This window comes from Sebastes fasciatus, chromosome 14 (assembly GCF_043250625.1).
Source record: "Sebastes fasciatus isolate fSebFas1 chromosome 14, fSebFas1.pri, whole genome shotgun sequence".
Taxonomy (NCBI): Eukaryota; Metazoa; Chordata; class Actinopteri; order Perciformes; family Sebastidae; genus Sebastes; species Sebastes fasciatus.
In genome coordinates, this window is record NC_133808.1 from 19,854,785 (window position 1) to 19,878,618 (window position 23,834).

Sequence of the window (23,834 nt, forward strand, 5' to 3'; positions counted from 1 at the left end):
GTAACTGTGCTAAAACTCTCTGGATAATAGCCTTCTCAACAGTATGTTGTGTCGTTCACTCCATATGTTTAAAAAATGTTGTGGAAAACTTCAGGTTAATCTTCACTTAGCCCAGTTGTCCTTACTTGAATGTATAAGTTGATTAAAACAAACAACAAGGCATCAAGATGTATGATTATTGAACAATTACAGCTATCAAGCTCAAACAAGGTGCATCATAGATTTTTTATTTTATTTTATAAACATTATAGTTTTCTGTTTTAAGCAGTGTTTTGGTAGTTGGTTAACATGCTATCTAACTGTTCAACAGTTATAGCCATTTTTATTGATTAAAGTTGCTACAAGTTTCTTTAAGGGGACCTCTAGCTCACCCAGTAGAGCGAGCGCCCCATGCAGGCTGCGTCCATGGCAGCGACATGGGTTCGATTCTGACCTGTGGCTCTTCGCTGTGTGTCATCCTGTCCCTTACCAACTTTCCTGTCATTCTCCAGCTGCACTAATAAAGGCAATAAAAAGCCCTAAAATAAAAGTTTTTTTTTTAAAGGGACTGTTTGTAACTTTTTGAGCGTATAAATGTACCGGGTCGGGACACATGCGTGCTTGCATATGCGCGCTCGCGTGTGGCCGCTGACTCTCCTCCTCTGCCTGCCTTCACTTAGACAGCGCGCGCGCATACTCGCTCCACCTCTAGACGTGAACGCACGCTCACTACATACTGCAGAAGAGTCAGTTTAGCTCTGAGAATATCTAGTAAATGTACAGTGGACGTTTGTGCAGAAATCAATGCTGCAGCTCCTCCAGACCAACAGAGGTTTTCCGCGTCTTGTGAAGTTACGGGGCTCCACAGAGAGAAACCTTATCGTCTTCGACCGGGTGATGGTGTCTCCCCTGCTCTCTCCGGCTGCGGGCGGAGACGACAACGTTACTCGCTGCGGACCAAGACAACACTAGGATCAGCATTGATTCATGGAGAGACCTTCGTCTGGTCAGCTAACATTACTGCCAAGCAGGTGAAATATAGAGTACTATTGTGGTTTTAGCTGATGTGCGTCGCCACACTGTTTTGAGCGATGCTCGTTCAGGTATATGTAGAGCGAGCAAAGCGCGATCTCGACGCTGACTTTCGTTGATTTCACGGCCACAGGTGTCGCTGTTAAGCATTTCTGAAAGTTAAGAATAGTCCCTTTAAGTAGCTAAATTTGCTGTTGTTTTTTTTTTAAGTTATCTGAGAAGCCTGAAAAAAAGAACTTAATCTACAGTAGCAACAAAATTGCTAAAATGGCATCACTGGGAGTTAGAAGAGGCTAGCCCATGTGTGACATCATGACAGTCCTTGATTCTGAAGTAGGCCTACAATTGAACACCCATGACGCAGGTATTTGTTTGTTTGGCTTGTTTGTGGTTCTACATCAAGGCACCAGTTTTAAACTGTAGTAAAGATAGGCTTGGTTTAAGTTTAGCTAAAGTGCTTGATGCTCGGATTATTTGTGTAACCAAAACTGAACCGACTGAGAGAGACGGATTCTTGTGAAGAAGATAATTCAGGGATTTGTGAGAAAGCAAGGGAGTGATAGATGGAGATAGCTAGCAGGATGCAATGCTATTCACTATTGTTAAAGGTTGACTTAAGAACAATCTCTTTCTCTCCAGGATCACTCATTGAAAAACCAGATCAAATTATTAGTTTGTAAAGTAAACAAATAAGTGATATTTTTGATCATGTATGGCATTTTGTTAGCAGGTGGTATAACAAGCAAGATAATAGGCCCTTTTCTTAGCAGCCATTTTGACACGTCATTGCAGGGTAAACACAGGTGTAATTAATAACATTAATTGTGGCCCTGTTCCATTTAGGTGAGCCAGGGCCCTGGTGTTGTGCATGCTGGCTCACTGGATGGGACCATAACTCATTTGATCAATTACACCTGTGTTTACCCTGCTATGACATGTCAAAATGGCTGCTGTGAAAAGCCCTATACCCTCCAAGTTGTATGTTACATGATAATAAATGACGCTGCAGTGAAGAACCACCAGGCAAACCACATAACGTTCAGCTGGAACTATTTGTGGGGTATCATCCAATACCAACAAAGCAAACAAGAGTCAATGAGACGTCGTTCAGCCGCGGTCTGTTGACACCCACACAGTTCTGAGAAGAGATCTAATCAGTCAAAGTCATTTCAATCATCTGCGTAAGTTTAGCATGGGTGCTTACTTTAAAGCTCGATTTGAAAATAGCTCCTCAAACTCGTACTGAGTTTTGATGACTTATGTTCTGTCACTCTAGCCCACAGATATAATATAATCTTTAACTATTGTCAGTACTTAATATTGCAGAAATCTCCCTCAAACAACGGGTGGGTTGCAACCAAGTTAAAAATAAAACAAGCAATGGATTACGCTTTTTCAGAGAGTGGTAATAGAAAATGATAGAGGAAGTAAACTCCCTAGTTATAGTGATACTGTGTCTACCCCTGACCATTAAGTTTAGTATGGTATTTAAAAATATGAAACAGAAAATGTTGTTTACATGACAAATATATGATGATATGAGAGTGAGTAGTTATAAATGATAACAAACCAGAAATTCCATTTTATTTATTTATTTCTAAGGACAACACAATCATTTCTGTATGTACCAGTGTTTCACTATAATATAAATGATAACATTGCAAAAACAAAAGATCATATTTTCATTTTCATAACAAAGTTGTACAGTGATTAGATTGATGCTAAGTGAGTACATATAAAAGATAACAATGCAAAAACCTTTGATATTTTAATTTTCATAAAAAAGTCATACAGTGATTATATTGATCCTCAGTAAGTAGTTGTAAATAATAACATTGTAAAAAATAAAATCATATTTTCATAACAAAGTCATACAGATATATTGATCCTCAGTGAGTAGTTGTAAATGATAATATTGCAAAGAAAAGTCTTCATATTTAAATTTTCATAACAAATTCATACAGTGATTATATTGATCCTAAGTGAGTAGTTGTAAATGATAATATTGCAAAAAAATCATATTTTCATTTTCATAACAGTCATACAGTTATCATTTTGGTCCTCGGTGAGTTGTCATAAATGTTGACAACAATGCATAAAATGCTTTGATATTTACATTTTCTCAACAAATACCTAAAGTGATTATATGATTAGGTCTTCAGTAATGAGTCACAAATAACACAAACTTTTTCATTTTCATAACATAGTCATGTTTATGTCTGTCCTGTTCAACAAATGATACCGTTATTTAGTTTATAGTCATGTTTCAATATCACAATATGGCTGACAGCATTTTTAACATATCAAAATATCTTAAATTGCCAACATGACACGTCTGTGTGTCTTGAGTCCCTAATTCACATATGCCTCCACTTTACGGAGAAGCTCAGACGCCTGCTCCACCGCCAACAGTTCATTCTCTGATTTGAACTGTTCATTTGGGATATGGGGAAATCGATGGCAGTTTGGATACTGAGTCTTTTTGGCGTCCACTCCCAGCGTCTTCAGACTCTCCACAATTTGAGGAAGACCTCTCAGTTGGAGGTTGTAGAGAGAAATTTGCTTGGCAAGGGCTGAAATGGAGCTGCTGGCAGGATGTTGACCATCTCCTTTATACGTTGCAGCTATGAGAGACTTTTCCACTGCTTGATGGATTTTGAACAGACACCACTCAGTGCTCGCCCCACCAACGTCTTTGTCAGCGGCGTTGAGATCACAGCGAGCTTGTCTACACCAGCGCTGGGCCTCCTCTTTGTTCGGCCTTGGAACATTTTCATTATGGGTCCAAAAGTTGTAGGAATGGTTGCCTCTAGAGAATCTCTCTCGGCCATCTCGATGATGCCTGGCCTCCTGATTCCATTGCTGATAGAAGTTGCTGAAATTGGAGTTTCTGCTTGGGGAGGACGGGCCTGCAGTTTTGCCTTTGCCTTTTCCATTGATGAGCTCATCAATTCGATTCTGCAAGTATTTGAATGCCTCGGTGGCGAGAAGTTGGCAGTCAGGGTTTTTGTCAGGATGCCATCTAAGGTACAATCGTTTGATGGCTTTATGCCTCTCCTCCTCGGGAAGAGTCCAGATCTCTGTCAAACATTTATCAATTTCACGTTTAGCTTCGTCAATAGAGGCTGGTGAGGATCTCGTAGATGACGAACTGGTAGTTGATGGTTGGGAAGAATGTGGTGCAGCTCCTACTAGTGGCACCAGGTCCATGCAAGAAGCTTCAGCAGATGTGCAAGTCCTCCCTTTGGGTTCTGGCTTCTTTTGTCGTTTGAACTGATACAGGTCAAGACAACTGACTTCAATTGGCTCATCTTCTCCAATTTCTATTTTGTATCTCTGTGAATATGATCCAGAATGCCCAGGTAGTTCTTCAACAATAACTGCATAAATGTACTTGTCGTTAGTGCTGTAGCCAACATATTCCCCCTCTTCAAAGTTATTGAGCATGTTCATGTCCAAGAAGTCATGCCATTCCTCTGGAATTTCTGTTCCAGGGGCTGGTGGATTAAGGCGAAGGCTTTCAGTTTCAGCACTGTTATGGATCCCATTCTCAGCCAGAATTTCCAGAACCTCTTGCAAGCTGTCACACCAGAGAAGTTGTCCAAGGACTAGGAGGTGATTTGATGCAATTCGGTTCCCTAAAAGAGCATTAATCTCCTTTGTCAATTTCATATTGATGTGATTTAGCACCTTGGGCATCATGGCATCGTTGTGTTTCAAGTAAAAGATGCAACCTTGTTGCCCTTTTTTAACAAAAACATCAAATTCAGTGGCAGTTTTGTTTAGTGGCTGTTTATTCACCCAAAGCTCTGTTTTCAGTCGTTTGCAGCAGACAATCTGAATACTGCCAAAGGTCTTCTTGCACATGTCAGTAGCATCTTCTTGTTTTATTTTTCCCTGAGACTGCTCTCTTATAAGACAAATGAGTCCATGTGTAAATGCTTTGGAAGACAGATGTTTGTCAAACCATCCACTAAATTCACAGTCAGTCTCAAGCTCACAAAGCTTCGTGTGTGATTCCACTAATCTCTCCTCAGTGAATTGAGACAGCATTTTAGGCTTGAATTTCTGAGGCAGCAGTTGCAGCAACTCATGATGCACATATATGTCACCGCCCAAATGACATTCACTGAGTTTCTCGAGCAACAGGAACTTATTCTCCAGCGCTGTTTCTAACCTTTTGGTCTCAAACACTGTATCATTGTAGTGGAGTGTGCATGATGGGTATAATTTACCATCTACTGCAGGAAGATACAAAGTCTTTACATCGTCAACAAGGGACTGGCTTTCTTTAGTTTTCATTAACCTGAAAAACTGCTCAACAGCATGTTTCACAGTTTTCTGTTGGTTTGGCTGTAGTTGTGGTTTATCACAGGAATCTGCATGAACTGCTGCCAGAACATTACAGTACTGCACTGCAGTAGGTTTGTCCTTTACACCAATTTTCTTGAAGAACTTTTCGAACATGAAATCCTTTCGAGAAATCTTGTACAAATACGGTCTGAACTCGCGTTCATAGGGGAGTGAAAAAGAGGCATCATCAGTCCTCACAAGTTCTTTGTCTTTTTCAACCAACACAACAGGAAGACCAGCCAATGGTTTGCCTTCAAACCCATTTTCTTGCAGGTAGGCATATGCACTTCGAAACACATTACCACGGGTTTGGATCATCTGTTCAGTTTTACAAGGAGACTGACAGATGTTGCTCATGTTACTAGTTACACAGTGTGAAGGTGGTTTTTCATGCGCCCCTGCATTTGTCATCAATTTCAGGAGATTCTCTGTCTTATAAACCGGTAGATGTATAATCGGCATTGAAGACCAAATCAGTTCTTGATGCTTTGCATCACTTTCCATCAAAGATCCTCTGATTTTAACAGCAGTTCTCTCAGCAGCAAATGGTTGGTGATAGTTGCACAGTTCTTTTCGAATTTCCACAGGAAAAATGAACTTGATGTCAGCTATGCTCTCCAGCAACTTTTCCTTTTTGTTTTCTTCATTATTCACTATAGCGCAGGCTGCTTCGAAAATGAATGATGATTTCAGTTTCAACTCTTCAAGTTGGCCGTTTCCTTTTGCTTCCGATTCTAACTGAAATGCAAAATTTATTATGTCCTCTTTTGACACGACATGCTTCATTCCGAGGTCTTTGAGTAAGTCTTTAAGGTCTTTTGTTGTTTGTAGATTTCCTTCACTCAACTCAGTCCAAAATCTTGCAGGCACAAATCTCTCTTGGGGCAACATTTTCTTGTACAGCGCAACACTCTCATCAAAGTAGTGTGATGCCATCTCCAATCTGCCTTGAGAACTGCGAATGAATTTCACTGTCTTCATTGAGGAGATGATTTTGTCCTTGTGCTGAGAATAACTGAATTGTGGTGACAGTAACAGTTTGAGGCAGTGAAGCATTTGCATCTCTGTGAGTGTGTGTACAACAGGCAGGATGAACTTCATGAAATAGTCCACATCAGTCAGGGTTTGGATGTTCAATGTTTGTGACAGACTGGAGTTCTCTGGACTGTATTGGAGGGAAATGCTGTTGCTGTCGGACAGGGTGAACAAATCCGGAAATGTCTTTGAATATGTGCTGTTGAGGATGAATACCTCTTTAGGTCCATCAATCCTCACTCGGTTACCATGTATCGTTTCAAATAATGGCAAGGATTTGAGCTTTCTCTGATACTCGTGTTTGTCTTTGGACTTGGATTCTCCAGACTGCAGGAAACACTGAAGCTCTTTCATCTCGTCATTGGAAAGCTTGGAAAACTCTGAGTGGTTAATGTTGAAGACCTGGTCCAACACAGAGCTTTTATCATCCACATCCATAAGTTCAGCGTTTAGAAGTAAACGTGGGCCTACAGGTATCTCAATGAAGAAGACAGTGTCAAGCTTCATAAAGCCAAGTTTAAAGAGGATGTCTGATATGTCCTTTTTTAAGGCAAACTGAATCACACTCGGCATGTCTTTCAATGCTTGCAGGAAGTGCTTGTTGTTCAAACTTGGACACATAACGGGTAAAATGCAGCAGTCATTGAAGAGCTTCCTCACATCACTTATTGTCAGACTTTGTTCATCACCACTAGATGTTGCAGGCGTAATCTGACTTGTTAAGAACTTCCAAAGTGGTTTCAACCACTCCAACATGGTCTTGTTTGGGACATGAAGACCACTGTGTAGATCAACTTCACAGTTCTGAAGAAGCTGCTTAATTAACGGCTTCAGATAATCCGCTGCACAGGGAACTGTCAAACTGTTGACAAGGCCTAAACTTTGTAGAGCGTGACTATGATCTGTGTTGGTCTGATAATCTGCAAAGTGGTCTTCATAGCCAAAGAACAGACTTTCATATCTTGATATCAGCTTGGGAGATTTTGAGTCAAACACTCTCAAAACTTTGTCTCTTGTGAGAAGAAGTGGAAGCCCATCGAGTAGACTGGAGTTGACCTTTATCAAGTCGAAATCTTCTAAGCAGAAACTCAAGAGCTTTGAACATCTTGTTTCATCTCTGATCAGAGTGGCAGTTATGGGCAGCGGTAAATCCTCATCCGTTTGCATTGGGTCATTGAGGGATTTTTCTCTCAGGAAAGTCTGCACAGTTGAAGGATTCACATCTTTCACTTCAATGCCAGCGTCTCTGAAACTTTTCCAAACTCTGTTCATGGAAGAAGGAACCAATGTCATTCCAAGATCTTCCAAAATGGGATTGATTGATTCCATTGCTGAGAGTGTCAGGTATGGTGCCTTAGTTGTTTCAGTTTCTCTGACGTTACACCAGTCAAAAGAGTACTCCTTGAATTTTCGGCCGGCAATTACGCGTGTTGAACTCCTCAACTCTGGAATCATATTAAGGCCTCTTTCTTTGATTGATCTGTATACCTCATGTATCATTTCATGCCAATCCTGACCAACATCCTTGGACACAGTTGGCCAAAAACACAAGTACGAGCTACTGAAACATGACTCAACACCTGCAGAAGAGACTTTCTTGTCTGCAACGCTACGGCTGATGTAATGTAGGAGATCTGCATACAGTGGTGCAATGACATTTTGTTTCAAAGATTCATTCCAGTTAGATTTTGGACTTTGCCCGTCTTCTTTCCAAAGGTTTCTCCTGCCACAATCTACCTCAAAGTTTGCATTGAGATGCACTGGCAATCCAGTTTTCCCTGGCAAAGGAAGCGAACAAAAGGCTTCTCCATTAAAAATCATAAGGCTGGATGTTGGTAAATCTGAAATCTTGCCCATCTTTGTGCTCACACGCGCCGCTATTGCTGCTTGGGGGAGTTGGTTCGATAGTGTTAGTTCTCCGTCGCCACTGTTTTTGAATGAGCCAAACTGTTCTGCAATGATCCATCTAGTTTTTCTTTCGTCAGAGGTTGAAATCACGGTTTCATAAATGAACTTGTCTGGTGTTATTGGTTTGTCAGATTGCAGCGCATTTTGTTGAAGTTTTACAAAGGCATCTTTTCTTTCTCTGAATTTCTCTGGCAGACTTTTTTCAACCATGAAGATTGTTTCAAGTTTCTCTGAATGTTCATTGATTTCATGGACTTGTATTTTGCAGATGTTTTTCAGAAACAAAATAAGTCCTTCAGGATCTTCAGAGAGTGCAGAGCATAGCTCCTTCATGTCACGGTCAGTGACTCCCTGCTGTGATATTTTAGAGCTGTTTGCCATGGTACCCATCCTTAGAGGTAATCTGAACATGGTGCCCTCTTTAAGAGAAAATTTGTCTGGAAGAAAGGATTCATAGACATCCATGATCATGGTCTTGAAAGTGTCAGCTAGTTTATAGCCAGTGCCAGCTGGTGGGTTGTCTGAATGGCATTCAATGTATTTTTGATTGGGATCAGAAATGCAGAGTAGTTCATCTCCAATGAGGATTGATGGGCAGTCAGTCAGATGGTAAACTGAGTTGAATCCTACTCCGTATTTTCCTATCTTCCCTGGAGAGTTGTGCTTTCCTCCTTCTCCCAGCTGTTGAATGCCAGCCAGGTCAGCATCAGAAAACACTTTATTGTTGAACACACACAGTGCTGGACCCTGCAGTTCGTTCCATTTCTCCCCAAACGTTTTTTCTTCGCTGTGCTGGCGTTTGTCCCAAACAAAGTGAATCTCTGTAGCCTCTGCATCATCAGCATTTTGGACAAGCTCTTTAAGGATATCTTTCTTTGCTGGATAGGCTGAAATTATGTTTTTAATTCGAACAGTTAGTTTTTCCTGCTGTTCAAACTGAAAAGCGAATGGTGAATTGTTCTCAACAAAGTATTTTTGCAGGGTATGATGCCTGGTAGTTTTGATTCCAAAGTGGCAAGCCATACTACGTGTGATATCCTTGTGACATAATGTGACACCTGAAGCAACTGGCATCCATGGGCTGTCATCAAAAAACATCTCACTTGCAGGTTGTAAAACTCCATCTGCATTGGGTATCAGATAGTCAGCCGTTCTTGTCTCTTTGGCCTCATATATCCCTTCTTTTAGAATTTGAATGCAAGTCGTTAGGTCACTCTTTGGCAGGGTCTTCTTACCATGTTGAGAGTGCAATTCCTGGAGCACAGTTAGAAAGTGACTGGTTGTAAAACATTTTTCAACACCTACACTTTCCCAGAGCCTCCTGAAATCAATGAAGGCAGTTGGGAGTACATAGAGATAGGGTTTTGCTTCAAATTGCCCTTTCTCAGCTACACAATTCACATTTACAAATGTACTGCCAACCAGAATGAATGGGAATGAATTTGCCCTCTGTGAAATGAAAGTGGGGTCCCCAGAGCCACTAAGCCACTGATTCAGAAAATGATAGCAATCACATGCTATTTTGTGAAGCATGGGTGCATCAATGGATTGAGATTGCTCACATGCTTCCTGCAGCTGCTGGAGCACGTTCTCAGGCCTTGGACTGTCATGGACTCCCAAAATTTGCAGGACTGGATCGGTGTTGTGTATTTTCAGATTGGTATGATCCAGCACGTGTTGTGTCATGTTAACAAGTGGGGAGCATTTGTCACAAAAAATATCAGTGGGCCTTTTAAGTGTGACATTTCTTTCCATTTTTGTATCACCGGGGGAAAATGCTGGGAGAAATTCAGTCATTCTCAGTGTTTCCCAGTGGAGAGAGACTTTATCATTCACGTGATTCTTCATAACTTCAAGAAGGCAATTCAAATGCCCCCATGCTTTATTTTTGTCAGTGCTCCAGGTTTTGGGGATTGTGCCTGCTTTCTCTGTGATGTCTTCCAGTGGGAGACAATCATTTGCCATTCCAAGTTCCAACAAGCGTTGAATCCTTTCTGGGGAGCAGAAGTCATTTTCGGTGCCACCAAGCAAGCGTCCTTCTTCTGGTTCAAAAAGACAGGCCACTTTCCCTGACGGATTCACAAGTTTCTTGATGTGCTGGAGCTGTCCGCCTTCTGCAGGGATGCAAGGATAGCTGACCAGTAGTTTGTCAATTTCTTTGAAATCAAGGTCAATAGCATGCAGCACAAGAGTATCTCTACTCTTAGGGTCCATGGTACCAAGGTTGTTAAACACTGCTTCTTGGTAAAACTTGTCCCAGTTCCATGTTCTCTTCTGTAAAACCTTCTCTAGGCCAGCCTGTTTGAAGCTATTTCTCAACCACAGTGGAAGGGAAACAACATGGTTGGGTGCTTTTGCATGTTCCTTGCACACCTGCACTGCAAGTGCACTGATGTCTTCATCCTCTTCGATGCTCTCGTGTAGAAATATGGCATTGTTCATTGAGCACCAATGTTCTCCATCACTAAAGAGCTCTGGGCCAATGGAGTGCTGAGCAATGGTGGAGTACAATGCATCAACCAAAGGCTTGAAAGTTTCACTCACTTTCTCTCTATCAGGCCAAAAGGTGTGGTAACAGTAAGTTTCCAGTTGCTCGTTTTCAGACATTTTCTTTAGTGCCGAAAGTGCAGTAACATATGCTGTCACTACAGGATCCTGAAGAAGGGCTTTGTTCCAGTCATGTTTCACCCCACTCTCCCACAGACCTTTTCGGTTGCTCGTCACAGCAAATGTTCCATTTACATTGACTGGAAGACCTGTGTGAATGGAAAGAGGAAGGAAGCAAAATGCCTGTCCAACAAGATCTGTTTGTAATGGGGCCAGTTTCCCAGTTTCTGGATCTTTTTGCAAAGGCACAGCAACCCCCCCGATGGGCAAAGAGAACTTGGCTTGCTTGTTTCCTTGAAGAGCCATTTGCAAAGACTGATGTGTCCCAAAGCAGTTGTACAGGAGCCAGGATTGGACTTCAGTTACACCAGATTGCTGACTGGTTATTTGGACAATGTTGACTGTGCAGCAGTCAATGACCTCTTTGCATTTTCCATCAAGTTTCCCCAATGATTTCTCAGCTTGATGCTGCTTTGTCACATTGGTTTCATCAGGAATCTTCATTGTACTCACAGTGGTTTTGGAGACAGTGAGGACGGTTTCGATTTCATCATCTCTTGGCGGAGTTGAAACATCGTTTGAGATACTTTGTAGAGATAATGTATTGATGTTCTTCAAAAACAGCAGGTGAGTTTGTGAATTGTTAGTTAAGTGCTGTTGAAAAGTGATGATATTGTGTTTGTGATACACCTTTGCACTTATTTCTGACTCAAGAGCCTCTTTTTCAGTTCGGAAAGGTAGTTTGATCAGAGTGCCCGGATAGGGCTCAGGGGGACTTTGTCTGCTGAAATTACAATCAAAAATGCGTTCGTATGGTCCAAACTGACCAGGAAAGCAATGAAAGAGTCGTTTCTGAGAGAGATCCAGCTTGATTCCAGGATTTGCTTTGTGTCTGATGTGCTTCTTGAGGTGAGTTACATTTGGATCAAGTATGAGAAGACTGTTGCCACTGAGGATAGAAGGAACATCTGTCACATGATATACTGTATTGAATCCAAGTCCAAACTTTCCAATTTTTTCCACCTTGTTTTCCTTCGAGGCAGCGCCAACTCTGACAATATTTTTCCAATCCTCCGCTGTGAACTGCTCATTATTAAATGCCCAAAGGCAAGGTCCCTGACAAAGTGTCATGTCAGGGTCAATGAGACTTTCGGGGGCGTCTTTGTGCACTCTGAAATCCACCAAGAATTTGCATGCTTCTGCCCCAGCATCCTCTGCATTTTGAATGAGCTCTTTGAAGATGTCACTTTCTTCATCATACTCTTTGAGAATGTTTTTAATCCTCGTGGTTATCGGTTCAGATTGTCCACACTGTTCTATTCCCACTAACTCTGGATCAAGGATGTAGGTACTGAGAAATCGGATGTTAAACCATTCAGCAGCTGCTTTTGGGATTTCCTCATGTAAGACATGAATTCCCTCCTGGCTGTACTTGAGCTCTTTCAACCCATTTTTGCTCACATCACAGAAGACTGCTGTTGACAGTGGTTTAAGGGTATGTTGTTCACCCTCTAAGAGGACTGGCACTGGGATGTCATCTTGAACGGTCTTCTTCTCTCTCCAAAGCCAGTTAAGGATTTCTATTGACACTTTTACCTCAGAGGGACTTGCAAATGGCTGTTGCCTTTCTTCAATGGTTTGCTGGATAGACTGAAGAATGCCAACAATTTCTTCATCTGAAAGCACCGTTCTCAGGCCAAACTCCCGAAGCAACTTCTTGTATGGCCGAAATTCTTTTGGCACCTTTCCAATGTAAGAGCTCAAATCAAGATTTTGTGGGTAGTCTAGAACCAGATCCTGAAGTGATACAAACTTGTTGTGGCTCCACAGCCAGGCCGTGTCTTTGTTCATCACTGTTGAAAATTCAGAGATGTGGTCTTGCATGTGTTTGTAAATGCTATGCAACTTCCTTTTGAAATCCACATTTGTGTCAGGATCACTCATTTTCTGTGCTTTTGATGTCAAGACTGACAAATTCTCTATCACTTTTTCAGGTGGGGGTAGGCGTTTGAGACCAAGTTGGCTGCTAACTCTGTCACTGAACTTTCCCACCAGAGGCATTACATGCCCAACAATGTCCTTGTACACAGAATCTCTTATCTCATCCGGGCAGAAGAAACAACTTGTCTGAGATTTTTTGTCATTACCAGGCTTAGCACATGGGACCCATTTTAGCATTTTGAGGCGATTGAGTTGCTCATGAGAAAACTTTGACAGCAGATCATTAGTATCCAACATCTTCAAGAGCACCTGAGCTCTTTTGAGAGCCTCAGTTTGAGAGTCAACATGTGATCTGTCAATCAGTGTGGCGGCATGCATGAAGTGCTCAGGTGACACATCTACTTCTTTATTTAGCAATCCAAGATCTGTTAGGCTTTGCAGCATCTGCGATGTGTGAGTGTATAAAGGTGGGGGGAAGAAATCAGACTCAAAAATGACTTTAAAGGTTTCAATTCTTGGATCAAAAAAGCTTGAGGTCTTTCTCAGCTTTCCATTCACTCCAATGAAGCTCAAGTCCTTACATCTGCGTTTCAAGGTCTGATTTTGAGAGAAAAGGACATCACCGTGCTGTAAAATCCAAGTCATGATTTTCTCAGTGTCTTCTTTTCTGCAAGCCCCCTTCTCAATACAGTCAACGAAGACATTGGCTGCTTTGGCGGTGTCCAAGAGATCGACTTTGAGCAGCTGCAACAGTCTGCAATCAGCCTCAGTTGCGCACTGCACAACTGAATCGGGCATGGGGAACTCTGTTGGTACTTTTAGACCAGAAATTAGAAGCACAGCCCGTTTTGATTGAGCGGCAACGCAGGATCCTTTCATGGTTTGAAACAGAGGCAACTTGGAGAGCAAATCTTTCTCAGTGACTGAGAGAGAATCCAGACGAGAGAGATAATCTTTCAGTTCTTCTCGTGCTCTGTGAGAGGCAGTCTTGAGTTCTCTGATGACATCCTGTGAATCTAAATTCACCAAGACTTTCATGACACTCTTTGGAGATGGGCACAGAACATACGAGTCTAGGTCTTCGTGCTTGAGCCACTCGTTTCCTCTCACCGCTGTGCCACCGACTTTGTTCACTAACTGAGCTATTTGTTCCGGCAAGTTCTCCTGCTTGTTTTTCTGAAAAATGAGGGTTGTGTTCTGCTCTAGTCTTGCTAGTGATACAGGCTGACTGACAGACAGAGGACTGACTGGTATTAATGGCATTCCAGTGAAATTACTTAACTCTTTGAAGTGAGTGTTGAGAAATTTCCAGAATTCTTGGAGCCAGTCTAAAGGCGGATGTTGGCTGCTGCTGATGTCCCAGGTAACAAGCCCCGTCCTCGTCTGCTTCCAGTCCTGTGGCAAATACCTCCTTGTATATTCAGCCACCTGGTCTGCGTCAATGTTGATGACCTTGAATAAATCTGAAAAATACATATACAAATGTTTGTGTAGTGTGAAAACAAGCAGGTGACAGATGTAAATAACTTTTAAATCACTGTTCAATAAAATTAGATTCCTACTTTTTTTGGCCAGTTCTTTCAGGTGGGTGCTGCAGGCTGGACTGAGATCATCTGAGATGAAGAGGTGTTTGCAGTATGGTAGCAAGACTCTGCATAGAGGGTAAGTTTGTTCATTGTGCATGTAACAAAAACAATGACATTTGCATATTATCTTAGTGTACATTGAATGACCAAAAAAGATATTCTTTCAATCTAAATAATTAGCCAAAAATTAAAGACCTACCTTGGAAATTCGTTGCTGTCAATTAAAGCAGTGTCCTCCTCTCTGTCTGTGAAAGATCTGAAAGAGCCATCGTTGAGTGGAAGAAGCTGAAGACCCTTGAGCTCTTTGTATTTTCCATCGCTCAAAACGTACTCCAAAAGACAGAGTTTGTCGTCTTTAGAGACGGTGTGCACGCCAATCCTGCGGAGAATGTCTCTTAGGAAAGTTGGGGTCACATGTTTTAGGGTGTTGCGGTGTGGGTAGGCCTCATGTATAGCTCTTGCAACACTACCTGGTAAAGTGACAAGATTTTCTTCACAGGAAACCAAAGTCCTTTTAATGGCGGCCAATATGGCAGGGCTTGTTGGACCATTACAGGGGAACACAGCTTCCGATGGAGTGATAAACTGTCTTTCATCTTTGGCAAGAGAGAGGACAGCCACTTCCTGTCTGAATAAGAGATGAAGAACATCCAGAGCAACGCCATGCCATTTGTCTTTGTGCTTTATCTTGTCGATATCTGGCCACAGATCGTACACGGAGGAGACAGGCAGAACAGATGCTTTGGCAAGTTTGATGGCATCTTTAATGATCGTGAGGTATGCCTGTGGGAGCACCTCCTTCATCAGCAATTCATTCCACACAGCGTGTTCGTCATGTTTCTGGTCTTCCTCTTGCCACTTGATGTGTCTTCTGTTGTCTGTGAGGCCAAAGCATGCGTTGATGTAAACTGGGAGTCCTGTCTTGTTGGATTCATTGTTTGGGAGGGGGAGAAAGCAGCTCAGTCTACTCTCACCACAGTCTCTCTTCTCACCACAAGGGAATGCCAAGTCAACTTGAGGGAAAAAGCTCAACTTTTTTGCAAGTGAATCAAGATTTTCTACGTTGCCTTCTTTCATGGTACAGGTTGTCAGAAGCCACTTTGTTTCTTTGTGGTCTTCTGAGTTGAGGGTTATCAGTTTGAACCTTGTAGAACCCTCGATTATCGACTCCTCTTCTGACTCCAGAACCACATCTGTGGGGACTGAGGATTTCACTTCAAGTCTGGTGTTAACGGTGCCATGTACGTCGATATGTATCAAGGACACAGAGGTCACATTTTTCAGGAACAGAAGGCTCAAGTCTGCATCCGCAATGAAGCTATCAAAAAGGTCAACCACCTTGTCAGAGTCATACAGATTATCTGAAATATCTGAGGCCTCTTTGCGCAAGGGGAACCTGAAAATTGTCCCGTCAAAGTGTTGATCCTCCATGATGACTTCTGACCATTCTGGTCTGCTTACAAGCGAAACTATATCTCGAAAGGGTTGAAACTGATCATGCATAGACATTAGAGCTTCTTGGTGCTCTGCATCATCCAGAGACCACAGAAAACCTCCTGGTCTTCCTCCAAATATTATTTTTTCTTGGGGGTCCATCATGCCAAGGTGCTCTGAACTGAATATACTTGGCACATCTGTGAGTAAAGTAAAACACATATTGTCCCATTAATCAACTATGCATGTTCTCTAAAGACTCAAATTTAAACTGACACAATTAGGTATACGTGTGTATCTGTACGTAGTTTCACCTGTTATGTGGTAAACAGAGTTGAAGCCAATTCCGAACCTCCCAACTTTGTTTGGGTCATTGCGTTTGACACTTCTCCCTGCCATCTGGATTCCTTTCCAGTCATCCTCAGTGAACGCTGCGTTGTTGTAGGCGTAGAGAGCAGGACCTTTGCAAAAACAAAAAAAGTACAAAAGTGCTTATGACATTAGGGTAATGCATCTGTGTGTTCATTAATTCTCTCCGGTCTCTCTGTAACTGCTTATTTTTAAGTCTATCCAGCATGCATTGAGCAAAATGTTTATGAGGCTGAGGTTGTAAACAAACAATCAGTAGACATAAGGCAATTTCTGCTAGAAGGTCTCCATATTGTAAACTGTTGACTAAGACGGGTACACTTCAAGTTCTTTTATTACAATTAAAATTAATGTTAAGGTCTTGTGGGGAATATGGTGAGCACAGTCTACTGTAACCAGCGACATATGGAGAGACTTCCTTATGTCCTTATGCTGAATTTAATCAATCAAACGTTATTTGTATTCCACCTTTCCTACAGGTTAGACTGAAAAAGTGTTGGACTGTAAAAACAACACAAACGACAAAATAATTCAGCAATTTAACAATTTGAGACTAATGTACGTGAGACAATAAAATAATAAATAGCACTAAAATAGAATTGAAAGCCATAATAACAGTATTATTAGTAAAATAGTGAGAAGTAAAATCTAGATTAATAAAAATAACAGACAATAAAACAGAATAAAATTATACAACTTAAATACAATAAAATAAGTGATTAATAGAATAACAATAAAATAGAATAGAATTTTACAACTTAAATACAGTAAGTGATTAATAAAATAACAATAACATATAATATAATTTTACAACTTAAATACAATCAATTAAGTGATTAATAAAATAGAATAAAATTGTACAACTTAAATACCATAAGTGGTTAATAAAATACAAATACAATTGAATAAATAATTATAAATACAATAAAATAAGTGAATGAAATAACCATTCTTAATCAAAGGCCTGGCTGAATAGGTAGGTTTTAAGTTTAAGTTTAAAGATTTCAACACTTCCAGCAGCTCTCAGATCCATTCATTTATGAAAAATGAATGTCTGGACACTTTATAGCCCTGACTTTAATCCACAATGTGCAATATTTTAATTCTTGTTGTTATTATAATCAATATAGCATCTCAGACCCTAATGCCATCTTATCAAGTGATCATGAGAAGCAAGTTTGCATTGGATCGCCTGAAAAGGCAAGAAGCCGTTATTGTCAAGAAAAAAAAAAGAGTTTTATGGTAATAACAAAAAACATTACACACATGTCCTCTTTGGCCAACCACACTGGGCTATGGAAGGAAACCCACATGAAAACAAGCAGAACATACAAACTCTAGGGCTGACATTTGAGTATTGGACTTTTTTGCTGGTAGCTACCAATCATCGGTCATCAAGCTACCTCCTATTTGCTCTATTATCAAATTTTCTGATATACATTTTTGTTAAAATGATATGATAACCTCCCTAGAGCATGGCTATTCTCTGATCATCCTGCATACCTTGGTATTCTCCCAATGCATCAGTCCAAAGGCTCTCAGTCCCATAGCTTCTCTCATCATGGATGAAAATCACTTCTGTGGCTTGACCATCATCTGCATTTTGAATCAGCTCCTGTTGACAAATACAAACATTAACCATTAGAGCTTAGCAGACCAAAGTTAACACTCACGGTTTGCCGCCACATTCCTCTGCTCTACCGCCACTCTGCTAAGCTCCAAATCTGGGCTACACACGAGTATAGTTAAAGTTAGTCCACCTACACAGGTGTTTTCTTCTAATTAGATCTATTCTCAGGATTGTGTGGGCGTGAACAAACTGCGCTTTATTGACATCTCCCTCACCTATCTGATGGTTTTGTTGTATTGTTGTTTTTTTGTGTTTAGTGAAATGTTATTTCCGGCTCATCTCCACCCAGTTTACACTAGACTAGACGTCTAATCAGAGGCTTGGAAACTTAAAACTGCAGTGAGAAACTGATAGACTATCATCATACATGGAGTTACCAGTTTATTCAGTACACCCACTGAGGCAAAATCTAATGAAATAAAATTCAACATTTTAACATCAACGTTTAATACAATTAAAAACTAATGTGATAAATGCGTTCATTGAATGTAATGTTGTTTTATTGGCAGGACAAAAAAAAGCAATTTGAATATTTTTTCATATTTCTTATGCAAAATGTCTGTAAATCAAATACAAATCACCTGTTTTTAGGATTCAATATAAATTTAAGCAGAATCAACATGTTTAGCAACCACGCTGGTCACACCAAAAGAAATAGACGTCCAAACTCCAGCTGTGTATGAGCTAGATCTAAAAAATAATGCTATGCATCAGTTAGAAAAATATGAAATGTTATGTAAAGTCATTATTATACATAATTATTATAGTTAATCAATATTTGACAGCATTGTACCCACTTTCAAAATTTGTCCACCATCTGGATATCGCCGTAGAATATCTTGCAGGTAGTCAATGAAGGGCGGCGCTGTTGCCCCAAAGGACGTCCTAAACAAAGCAGGAGGATTAAAGAGTGAGAAACAAAAGATAAAATTCAAATCAGCACAGGGTGAGTCCTCCTGAAGCAACTAAGGTAGGAAGAGCTAGGATTAGAGTCAAGTTCAACCAGCACATACCTATATTTGACTTATATGTTTAGCCATAAAGTGCTTTACTTGAAATTAGAAGATACTATTTCCTTGTAGGCCAATAAGAGCCAAAATGTTCACTAGTATATTGTAAACAAGGCACTGAATCTTATAGCTGTAACTAGTTACAAACAGTTGAATTAATGTAAGGAATTTATGCAGGTGGGTGCTACAAGACTAATAAATAACTTTCCTGTATAGGGGCTTGTAAATGGTTATGAAATAGTCATATATTGTTACTGTGCATAATCAGTCATGCCGCTAAGCTCTCATTTCTACACCAACACACAGCACTTGCCCTCATTTACCATGAGTAGTACAAATATGAGCTCTATCTTATTAGTTATACTAATATATTTAAAGGTCCCATATTGTAAAAAGTGAGATTTTCATGTCTTTTATATTATAAATTAGGTTTGAGTGCTATATAAATACTGTGAAAGTATAGAAACGCTCAATCCACAGAGAAATACACACAACCCATATTCAGAAACTGTGCCTTTGAAACAAGCTGTCAGGATTTCTGTCCATTTGTGATGTCACAAAAATAAAACAAAAAAACATATAGACCATTTTACCGTTTTAAACATAACATTGTAAATGTGCCCCAGTTTGTTTCCGGTTGCACATTGGTTGCGTCCGAAATTTAATAACATGCTATTTAGTTCGCTTAAACAGTATGTGAGATATTTCAGTATCTCCGAAACCTTATTATGAAACCAATAGTACGTGAATTGCATACTATTTCCGGTGAAATATTACAGTATGCGACGTTGAACACTACGGCGGCATAAATATCCCACAATGCAATGCTGTAGTAATGACAATGTTCATAACAGACGTTGACGGACAGCTCTGTAACATCGATAACGCTTCAATTTAACTGTAAGTATAAGATTTATATATATATTTATTAAATATAATTTTTTAATTAATTCTGACTTTGGTTCTCACATGGTCACATGAAGTTGGTACGTGTTTCCATGGTTACACGTTTCCAACCGGCAAGGAGGCTCTCAGGAAGTGACGACGTAAATTACCGCTCAGTGCATCCGAAAAGATACGTACTATTGTTTATTCACAAAAAAGTGTGTTGAACGATAGTACACATACTGAGTATGTAGTGCATGGTAAGTGATTTCCAATGAAGCCTGTATGTGAATGACATCAGCGGACAGGAAGTAAACCTGAACCCAAGCTGTTGCCTAGCAACGTAATTCCGTTGCAGTTTTGTTGAAATGCACTAAAGCGTTTCAGACAGAGGGTAAATACAGGTATATTCAGGCAGACGGTATGAGGAAAATCATGTTTTTTTTAACATTAAAGCATGTAAACAGTATGAAAAATTATGAACCTGAAAATTAGCACAATATGGGACCTTTAAACGAATTATTCATTATTGTGCATAAACTGTATTGGCATATGCAACAGGTTTCTTCAACGTCTATTTATCGAACCTACTCTGCAGGATGAACCTGTCAAGTAAAAGTTGTTCTTGAGTTGTTGTGTTTGACACACAGATAATCGCCATGACAACAACATGATCTCTCAATATTCATGCATGTGTCACTGCCCGTTTCTCTCACCATGCCAAACTTAAACCAGATTTAAAGGTCCCATATCATGCTCATTTTCAGGTTCATACTTGTATTTTGTGTTTCTACTAGAACATTTTTAAATGCTGTAATGTTAAAAAAACAACTTTATTTTCCTCATACTGTCTGCTTTAATATGCCTGTATTTACCCTCTGTCTGAAACGCTCCGTTTTAGTGCATTTAGTGCCTGGCAACAGTTTGGGTCCATGTTTACTTCCAGTCAGATGATGTAATTTACATACACTGCAACCAGGAAATAAAATGGGACACATTTAGAATGTTTACGCTTAAAACCGTGTAATGGTCTAAATATTGTAGATTTGTGACATCACAAATGGACAGAAATCCTTACGGCTTGTTTCAAACGCACAATTTCTGAATACAGGCTGTGTGTATTTCTCTGTATATTGAGCGCTACGATACTTTCACAGTATTTATACAGCACTTAACCTGCTTTATAATATAAAATACATGAAAATCGTATTTTTTACAATATGGGACCTTTAACAGAGAAAGTCTATAGGTCCACTGGTTAAAGTGACATAGATCCATGTGTCTGATACAACGTTAATGTTTTGTACAATACGATGGTGCTTAGGAAGGTCAAAAATTAAAAAACATAATTTTCAGCTGATTTTAGGATGATGCTCTTTTTCCATTTAAAGCCTCTGAACCCCCACTCAGGTGTTCTCAGTTATTGTGGTTGATTAGACCTCTGCTCAGGGTGAAGGTAGGTGAGCTATGATGAAAACATATTATAATCTTCATCTACCATTAATAATGATAAATATGCATTTCGCCCACCCTAACAGGTGCAACAACAGGTGACAGGAAGATATCAATCAATTAGTCTTTACACACCCACACAGTCCTGAAAAAGAGGTCTAATCAGCCAGATTATCTGAAAACACCTGTGTGGGTGTGCAGAGGCTTTATAGGCAATATATACATGCAGGTATGCAAAACCTCCCCCCAAAAAGCAATCTAGGCAGTCATATGGCTAGGGATGACCTGATTTCTTAAGTTTCTTAAGAAATCAATGTCAGTAACTCAAATATTGCTTCAGTGCACTTCGGTCAAAATAGCATGTTCCTCTATTGTTGGTTCAGTTTGCACATAAAACAACATAAAAACAAAGAGGTGCAACTCACCGCGTTTTTTTCTTTGTCTTGGAACTCATCCTTCCTGGCATGCATGCTGTAAGAGAGTCAGAGGACAGTGCATTACATTACAAAACAAACTTCTCATTTTATCCACGTGATGGCCACACCTGCTACCACACAGACAATTTAAATGTCAGAAACTCTCCTGCATGCACTCAAGGTTTCTAGAGTTTACATAGTTGAACCTGCAGCAGGCAGAATGTTTTTGGCATCATTTGGCAAAAAATCCATAATAACCTTTCAGCATATTGTAATTCAAGTGTTCTGAGAGAAAACTAGATTCTTAAACTCAGAGAATTTCTGAGTTTTTTCTTGTACATTTGTGAGTTTAATCTCAGAGAATATCTACATTTTTTTTTTATATTTGTGAGCTTAATCTCAGAAAATATCTGAGTTTTTATTGTATATTTGTGATTTTAATCTCAGAGAATATTTAAGTTTTTTATTGTATATTTGTGAGTTTAATCTCAGAGAATTTCAAATTTGTTGTTGTATATTTGTGATTTTAATCTCAGAGAATATCTAACTTTTTTATTGTATATTTGTGAGTTTAATCTCAGAAATTATCAGATTTTTTTCTTGTACATTTGTGAGTTTAATCTTAAAGAATTTCATATTTTTTCTTGTATATTTGTGAGTTTAATCTCGTAGAATATCATATTTTTTCTTGTACATTTGTGAATTTAATTTGAGAGAATTTCATTTTTTCTTGTATATTTGTGAGTTTAATCTCAGAGAATACCCCCCCCCCCCCCCCGCCCCCCCCCCACGTTTGATAATTTAAATTAAGAATGAAATGATTTTAATTAAATTTTATTTCGTTGATTAATTTCACTGGCATTAAATACTTTCAACTTCCTGTTACTCCAACTTCCTTATTGTTGAATCATTCTCCCCACCCCCAGACCCAACAATAATGCCACATAATATGTTGGCTAATTTACTCAGTTATGCTGATAAAGATGCTAGTAATTAACTACACATTAGTAAAAAAACAACAAAAAAAACAACTGTACCTCAGTCATATTTGAAGAGTCTCATCCGTTCTGGTGTCCACAAGTCTGCCAAAGAAACGCAGTCCCATCCGTTCTCCTCTTTATAAAGGCTGCTGATGTTCAACCCTAAAAGCACGCTCGTTTCCTGGTGCATTAGTTTCTTTCGTTTTCCGCTGAAGTCTCAGTATCATCTGTAGGAAACGAAACTTTAGAGGGCAGCAGCATCAAAGCTGAAGACAAACCTGTTTCTCCTGAACTGCACAATGAAACGCAACTATTCAGAGTTACTATGAGCTCAGCGGAACACAATTTCCCAGAAGTCTTTATATATATTTAAATCAATATCCTCCTCACAAACACTAACCATACACTTCCACGTAACACACACACACATACACACAGTTGTCTTTTTTTTATATATTTACTGTATTGTTATTGCTGTTATTATATATATCCTGTCCTAATTGTTTGTTATCACTATTATATAGTCATATTATTTCTTTATATTAATCTTGTCTCTATAGGTGGAGGCTAAAGCCCAGTGGGTTTTTGGCCTCTTCCTGCACTGTATATTATTCATTTTTGTTATGTTGTAGTCTTAAATTGTGCAAAACAAAAAAATAAACAAATACACAATGAACCACAAGTCTAACCACGATATGACATTATTATAAGTGATGTACATGTACACTTAATGTTAGGCAATCCTTTGTCAGGGGATGATTCATATTCAGTTCAGTTCTCAGTGTTTTGTTGCCTGCGCCTCTCCGACATTATTATTATCACATATAAATCATGTTATTCCTCCACTGCGCTAGATGCTGCTGCAGGCTGCAGCTGCTGTCACCAAACCGGGCAGCTTCTTGCAGGAAAACAGCAGGGCATGAAATGCGACCCGCCCGTTGTGTTTCTATCTGTTATTGTGATGTTTAACTGCGCTTCAAAGCAGAATTAACTCTCGATACATGCGCATCTTCTTATTAGGAATGAAAACGGTATGTAAAATCTTTTGTTTGTGCGCCTTTACGAGTATCGAATAAGCTCATTGTTCAGGTTGCAGCCAGGCCCAGGAGGCTGCTGCACAATACAGCTCATCTGTTGTCAAGGTGGATTTCTTGGTTTTGCATGTTACGGTTTGGTCAGTTCATCAACCATAAAACAGGTCAGTTTATATATTGTGC

General features: G+C 39.8%; 3 protein-coding genes across 3 annotated transcripts in view; 1 reads left to right on the forward strand and 2 right to left on the reverse strand.

The window, feature by feature from the left end:
• The window catches only part of LOC141782036 (uncharacterized), a 30,761-nt gene extending 8,030 nt beyond the window's left edge, over positions 1 to 22,731 (forward strand). Inside the window, exon 3 of the mRNA XM_074658047.1 lies at positions 22,628 to 22,731. The gene's annotated coding sequence lies outside the window, so the exon portion shown is untranslated. The remainder of the gene's footprint in view (positions 1 to 22,627) is intronic.
• The window catches only part of prmt2 (protein arginine methyltransferase 2), a 303,518-nt gene that overhangs the window by 268,783 nt on the left and 10,901 nt on the right, over positions 1 to 23,834 (reverse strand). The window lies entirely within an intron of this gene.
• LOC141782799 (sacsin-like) lies at positions 2,785 to 22,796 on the reverse strand. Its single transcript, XM_074659536.1, has 8 exons — positions 22,675 to 22,796; positions 21,647 to 21,692; positions 18,672 to 18,759; positions 17,748 to 17,859; positions 16,190 to 16,336; positions 14,641 to 16,075; positions 14,418 to 14,506; positions 2,785 to 14,318 (listed from the first exon to the last, which is right to left on the reverse strand). The coding sequence occupies exons 2-8, from the start codon at positions 21,685 to 21,687 to the stop codon at positions 3,364 to 3,366; spliced, it is 12,867 nt and encodes a 4,288-aa protein (XP_074515637.1). The 5' UTR covers positions 21,688 to 21,692; positions 22,675 to 22,796; the 3' UTR covers positions 2,785 to 3,363.